Source organism: Cariama cristata, unplaced genomic scaffold (genome assembly GCF_000690535.1).
Source record: "Cariama cristata isolate BGI_N322 unplaced genomic scaffold, ASM69053v1 scaffold39825, whole genome shotgun sequence".
Classification (NCBI taxonomy): Eukaryota; Metazoa; Chordata; class Aves; order Cariamiformes; family Cariamidae; genus Cariama; species Cariama cristata.
The window spans coordinates 2,750-9,060 of NW_009619944.1; the positions used below are offsets into that span (position 1 = coordinate 2,750).

Below are 6,311 nucleotides of genomic sequence, written 5' to 3' on the forward strand. Positions count from 1 at the left end.
CGGCCAAAAGACCGGCGAGGCCAAGCGCTGGAGAAAGCAGCTCTGGTGAGGTGGAAGGGCTGGGGCCGTAGCAGGACCCCCTCCCCGTCCTGTGCCTGCCAGCCGGGGGAGGAAGGGGGCCAGGATGCAAAACAGGCAACGGGAACTGGAACAGGGAACGGGAAACAACAGGAAGCGACGGCTTTCATCCTGACAGCACAGCAAGTCCGTGTCCTTCCCGATGAACTCACCCGCTTCGGCCCTGGGTTTATTCTCGTCTGCTGCGCTGTACCTGATGTCTGTTAAAAGGAACACGAGCGCTCATGAAATCTGGTGTGAAGTCAGCAGCCTCCAAAGTACCCTGAAGCCCTTTGGGAAAAGCACCCCTTGAGAGGACCGCAGCCCAAGCACGGGGAGCTGGACGGGACACACACAGTCCCTCCCCTGTACAACATTTCTGTGTCTGGGCTGGACACCCAGACTAATGCCAGGTGACCCGGCCCCTTCAGGGAGCTCAAATTTACCCCATCGCCTCCATCTCTGTTCTCATCTTCTTCCTCCTCTCCTCATTGATGGGATGGAGGCAGAAGATGATTATGGCAATGAGCAGCAGGCTTATTGGGACCGGGGCCATGAGAAGCTGCAGGGCGAGGGTGATGGAGGGGTTGTACGTGCAGTCCTCAGCGTGGTAACCTGCAAAACTAAAGAGGAGAACGGTTTGCCTTCCCCCAGCCTCACCGGCCCACCGCAGAAAGGCAAGCAGGCACCTCCATCAGTCTCCTCTAGAGCCTGGTATCGGAGGCCCAGTTTTGGGGAATTCCCACTCCTTTCTGCTCCTCTTGCTCCCAGTAGATGTTGGAAAGACAAATTTGGATACTCCTGCACCTCACTCCAGCATCTCCTATCAACACTCTAGAAAAGAGCATTGGGAAGTGCCTGTGCTGGGCTGACAAAATAGGGGAGGTAGTGTTTGGGGCTTACTGTAAACTCAGCGTCGATATCCCCACGGCAAGGCCACCTGCAAACTTGTTGAAGAAGACGTAAAACGAGTAGAAGAGAGCCTCCAGGTTGAGGCAGGTGGGGTTCCTCAGCATGAAGTCATCCACCGCATCTGGCAGCATGGACCTGGAGACAGACAGCCCCGCAGACGTGTCGGCGATACCCACGCCAATGCCAGCTCAACTCAGCTGTAGCCGCTCCCAGGGCTCTCCAAGCAGCAGAACCCCATTTTGTGCCTGCCCTCTGCCTTGGGCAAACAGGGCAGAGAGTGTCTTACAGAGAGGGTGCGGCAGCTGCTTCAGAATAAGAGAATTAAAACAGCGCCTTGCACAATTGAGTGGTGTCCTGCTGTGGAACCCGGACACAGACTGAACGATGCTGCTGGGGGACTGTGGACCACATCCACGTCCCTTCCCAGTCCCACCTCCACATGTCCCTCTGCAGCTCCAAAGCTGCTGTATTGAGCAAACGGGCAGCCGTGGCACGTCACGGGTGGTGTTTTCCCGATAACCTTCCCCTCCTCTCCGCCTGACAAGTGGCTCAGAGATGCCTCTGCTCACCACGGTAAAAGGTAGAGCACGGCCATGCTGCAGCCTGCCATGATCACCAGGAAGACGAAGGCCAGGAAGTTGTGCATCACCTGGGTGACAGCTACCAGGGCTGGGATCATCAGCTGCTCAGCGAGAGGAAAAGAAGAAAAAACAAAAGCACATGGGCCCTTTCTGCTGCTCACAGGCAGCTTGCACCCATCTGCCCAGCCAAAGGTCGTGCTCCCCGTCCCCTGTGCAGTGCAGCACGGAGGCCCTGGACAGGCTGACACTGGCAGCAAAGCCTTCCTCATGGATAAAGAAGGGATGGTTATGGAGGGTCATGGAGCCAAGCGGTTAAACTGGAACACTGGATCTGCTATGGCTGCACCCAATGGCTGCGAGGAAGGCATCTGGAGATGGATCCTCAATGGGATTTGAGGACCTAATTCTGCAAAGAAGCCAACTGGGATTTGCTTGCTGACCTGCAGAGCTAGGCAGCGGCTGGACGTGTGTCTGATGAGCAGGCTGTTCCCCAGCCACTGCCAAGCGTGGTGCACAGCCCGCCCTTCCCTCCCCGTGCCTCTCATGGAGCTGGCTGGCAGAACTCAGATCCCTTGCACCGGGCATGCAAGATCCTGGAACAGGACAGTGGACACAGGACGATGTCTGCATGTGCTCATGAGACTGGTACAGCATCTGATCACACGCTGCTGACCAGATCTGCAGCCGTGGAGTCTCAGAGCCCGAGCTCTTGGTTGGGTGATGCTGCAAAAAATCACTTCCCCACTGTCCCAGGGTCGGTCCCTCAAGTGATGCTGCAAAAAATCATTTCCCCACTGTCCCAGGGTTGGTCCCTCAGCCTCCCTGCACCTTAACGCAAAGCTCTGCAAAGCCATGGCCACCGATACCAGCAGTGGCCAGACACAAGGAATTGCAGAGCTGCCATCGACTACTGGTTTAACTCCTAGTCACCTGCAGTGCAGAGGACACCGTGCTCAGGGCCACCCCGAGCCACCAGCCAGCTCTTCTGCCTGGACACCACGAGCAGCTGGGGACAAGGCTGTCCCCTCACAGGGCTTCTCAGTCCACAGCCACAACCACCACCAAACTCACCGACAGGCCCACTGAGGCTGCTGTTTTCTTTCCAAATCTCCCCAAAAACCACTGCCAAAAGGGAATAGAGAGGGAAGCCGTGACCTGAGGAGAGAACCAAAGGGAAATCTCAGCAATGCCCCCCCCGGACTGCCAGTCCCTGTCTGGGTGACGTCCTTGCTGATGGGCAGAAACAGCAGCACGTGATTCCGCGAGGCTGAGCTGCCCATGCTGGGGGGCCGGGGTGACCCAGGGATCAACCCCCCCACCGGGAAGGTCGGCCTGGGGCTCACTTACCAACATGATAAGCACTAAATGCTGGAATTTCCCGGCCAGCCCCACGGCATGAGTACAGAAGAAGGCAAAGATCCCCTGTGTGATCTGGGAAAGCAACATGGAGACGTTGACGGCTGGGGCTCCTGAGTGCATTGTCAGAATAACTTACCCGGACATCTCATCCCCCAAATTCTCCTCCTGCCATGGCAGGTCTCACACCTGGAAGGCCAGGGACGCAAAGAGGAAGGCACACAGCAGCTGGGTGTAGGGCTTGTGTCCCACGATCATCCTCAGGCAGCTGGCAAAGGGCAGCTCAACCTTCCCCAGGGGGCTGAGGGGCCCTGCGAGGAGAGACAGCAGGGCTGGCACTGGAGCTGCCAGAAAAAACGCGACGGGGTGGGAGGCACGGGGGGATTGCACCGCTGCGTCTGGGGTGCAGCTCAGCTGGGTGAGGAGCTATCGGGGTCTGATGTCTCGGTGCAGTGACAACAGCCGTGGTGTCAGCTCCGGGCAGGATTTTGCCTCTTTACGCTGCACACAAGGGCTGGCCTGCGTAGCTCTGCAGGCTGTGCGTTGGGGAGATCTGCTCAGGGCGAAGCAGTGAGCTGGAGACCCTGCCCCAGCCCGACGGTTCCCTGCAAGGAGCTCCCAGGCAGCCGGAGCCTTCCTCCCTCCGGACCACCTCCCCTCTCCTCTGCGAGAGCGAGATGCTGCCAGCACAAACTGAGGAGGGTCTCAGCATCCAAGTATGTGTTGTGTTTCTGAGCCCCACACCCAGAGAACCGGCCCTCACACAGGTGCCCAGCTCCCTCTGCCTCACACCTTCCTCTGCAACACCATCCTCATCATCTACTGCTGTTGGGCGCCCTCCAAACTGCATCTAAGTGGACCTTACCAGGCTGTTCCCTGACTCCAAAGATGAGAATCAGACAGGACAGGCAATAGATGGAGCCCAGGACCAGGGATGCAAATAGATAGGCTCTACGCTGGAAAATGAGAGAGAGTGCCCAGTGAGAGCGCTGGTGCCAGGCACAGAGCTGGTGCCGGCCCCAGAGCTTACGGGAGGAGCAGAGGGGCAGCCAGGCCGGCCCTTACCGTGTTCTCCAGAGAGTCCGTGAGGCTGTAGGTGCTGGTGTTGGGCACGGTCTCGTTCGACATGTAACAGCCGTTCCTCATGTGGGCATGGTAGCTGCCCACAATCTGCCCCTGGATTCCTGATCCAAGGAGCGTGCCGAACACCTCTAACCCCATTCCTGCCAGGACGACCAGGAGAGAAACCTCAGTCCCACTGCCTGGCTGATGGGACACATCCCTCAGGGTAAGAGACCAGCTTTGGGAATGGAATTGGAGGTACCAACATCCAGAGCTGCCCCAGAAGAAGAGACCTGCTATTTCTACCTGCTCTGATTTTTTCCCTTGGCTCCAGCAGTAAATGCGCTAATGTTTGGAACCGATAAATCTGGGTGCCAAGTTCCCTAGGGATGATACAGATCTAAGAAATGTTTCTGCAGGTAAATTCTTTGCAGAAGTTGACTGTTTTCACATCCCTGGTTTACCCCATCCACTCTGCAGCCCAGGCGAGAACTTACTCGCCTCTCCTCCAGGGAGGATCTCCCAGGAATGCAGGCAGTAGGGGCACAGACACTTACTGTAGGCAGTGGCTGAGTCACGGTCTCTCTGGGTTCCTCCCAGGAACATCGTCAGGGAAGAGTACGGCACATGGTGGCACTAGGGAGAGCACACTTCAAACACAGCTCCGGCTGCTGCCTCCCTGGTTTGCTGATCATGACCCCCCTCATCCCTACACACAGCAGATGATGCTGCCTTCTGCATCACCCCTGCATGCAGCTGGTTTTTTCACCTCCTCTTCTGTGATGTGCTCTGTTCCCACAGACCAGTGATGGAGAAGTTCACATCACCGAACACAGGCAGCCCGGCCAAATGCCCAGCATTAAAAGGCACGGCTCCGCCTCAGCATCCCTGCAGGGTTGGCCTGCGCCAGCCTGCATCCCTCACTGCTCCCCCCTGGAGCTCTCCTGGGCTCCGCTCCAGGGCCCTTCCTGGAGAGCCTGGGGCTGGGACTCTCCAGCTGACCGTGCCCCGTCCCTTGCAGTATAGGATGGCGTGTAAGACAGTCAGCCCCAGGCACCATGTTCCTTACAGTCATGCAAGTCTGGAAGAAGCTGTACATGAACAGGTACCACAGGAATTTCAGGGAGGCAGGGGTGGCATCCGAGAGGGTGGACCACATCATGCAGTAGCAGAGCACCCCGAATGGCATGGAGGATGCGATCCTGGGGAGGAAGCAGAGCTGGTCAGATCCTGCCCTCAGATAAGGTGGTCACACTTCGCTTTGCACAAGCTGAGCGACGTAGCACAGCCTCTTCCCCGGCTTCCAAACCACAGCCCAGCTACTGCGCCGTCAAGAGCTGTGAGAGGAAGCAGCTTTGCTGAAGTGAGCGTCGGTCAGTCAGGCTTGGGGGCGGGCGCTAAACCAAACATTGAGAGAAAAAGTAATGTCTAAGCTGTCCAACACTGCTTATTCTCTCGCTTAACTACCTCAAGTCCTTGCCCTGCAGCAGAACCTTGGGGGGCAGCAGTAACCCTCTTACGTGCCAGATCTGCTCCTGGAGAGCTGCTGGCACAGCTGGCTACCAGACCCCTTTCATCGCAATGACATATGGACCCCACTGCAAGTTATGTTATCTTCAGGGTCCTTGTGATGTTAAGGTTTTGTAAACCTCCGTAAGCCACAGTCATATTAAAATCCCAGTGAGGTGTCCCAGCTGCCTCCCTGTGCGGGCGCTCAAGGAATTTGAGCCCAGCAAAGTCCCTCCTGAGGCTCCAGCCTGGACACTCACCATGGGACCAGCTTGCCATATTTTCTCCTTGGGCTTTTGCTGACCAGGAAGCCAATAGCAGGGTCAGTAACCGCATCCCAGGCTTTCCCAAGGAAAATGATCAGAGAGGCATGGAATGGCTCCAGCTGGGGGGAAACAGAAACCACAGCTCGAAAGAGAAAGAAGTCCTGGCGAAAAGCCGCGAGCAGTCAGCACGATGCTGCTCGCTTCAGCCAACGTTTCATCTGCATCCCCTGGAGGCCACTCCGAGCGTTGAAATGGCCCAGAAACATCTCCTGCACACCCACCCTCATACGATTTTGATCCAGTTTGAATGTCTAGTTCTGACGAGCATTTCCAAGGGCATTGGCCACCCACCAAACTCAACCCTTGCCCCAGTCTGCTGCGCTTACGCTAAAGCCCCTTTGCAGATAACCCCATCTCACGTGGCCACTCACCTGCACAACATCCAGGAGGAAGATTTGGAGGAAAAACCCAAGGACGTTGCCTGTCATCTGGTAGGGAATGCCCCCAACAGCGTAGCAAACCTTTCTCCAGAGCGGCAGTGCTGGCTTCTCCTGCAGCCAAGACACCA

General features: G+C 57.0%; 1 protein-coding gene across 1 annotated transcript in view; it reads right to left on the reverse strand.

Annotated features, from left to right (window-relative positions):
• Positions 1 to 503: 503 nt before the first annotated feature.
• Positions 504 to 6,311, reverse strand: part of LOC104162653 (sodium-dependent lysophosphatidylcholine symporter 1-A-like) — a gene marked incomplete at its 3' end in the record, with an annotated part of 8,403 nt that continues 2,595 nt past the window's right edge. Inside the window, exons 2-13 of the mRNA XM_009701435.1 lie at positions 6,175 to 6,294; positions 5,738 to 5,862; positions 5,038 to 5,170; positions 4,466 to 4,604; positions 3,972 to 4,129; positions 3,772 to 3,862; positions 3,096 to 3,217; positions 2,898 to 2,981; positions 2,622 to 2,705; positions 1,539 to 1,651; positions 961 to 1,104; positions 504 to 680 (exon numbers count right to left, since the gene is read on the reverse strand). Of these exons, the coding sequence (XP_009699737.1) occupies positions 504 to 680; positions 961 to 1,104; positions 1,539 to 1,651; positions 2,622 to 2,705; positions 2,898 to 2,981; positions 3,096 to 3,217; positions 3,772 to 3,862; positions 3,972 to 4,129; positions 4,466 to 4,604; positions 5,038 to 5,170; positions 5,738 to 5,862; positions 6,175 to 6,294 (1,490 nt within the window). The remainder of the gene's footprint in view (positions 681 to 960; positions 1,105 to 1,538; positions 1,652 to 2,621; positions 2,706 to 2,897; positions 2,982 to 3,095; positions 3,218 to 3,771; positions 3,863 to 3,971; positions 4,130 to 4,465; positions 4,605 to 5,037; positions 5,171 to 5,737; positions 5,863 to 6,174; positions 6,295 to 6,311) is intronic.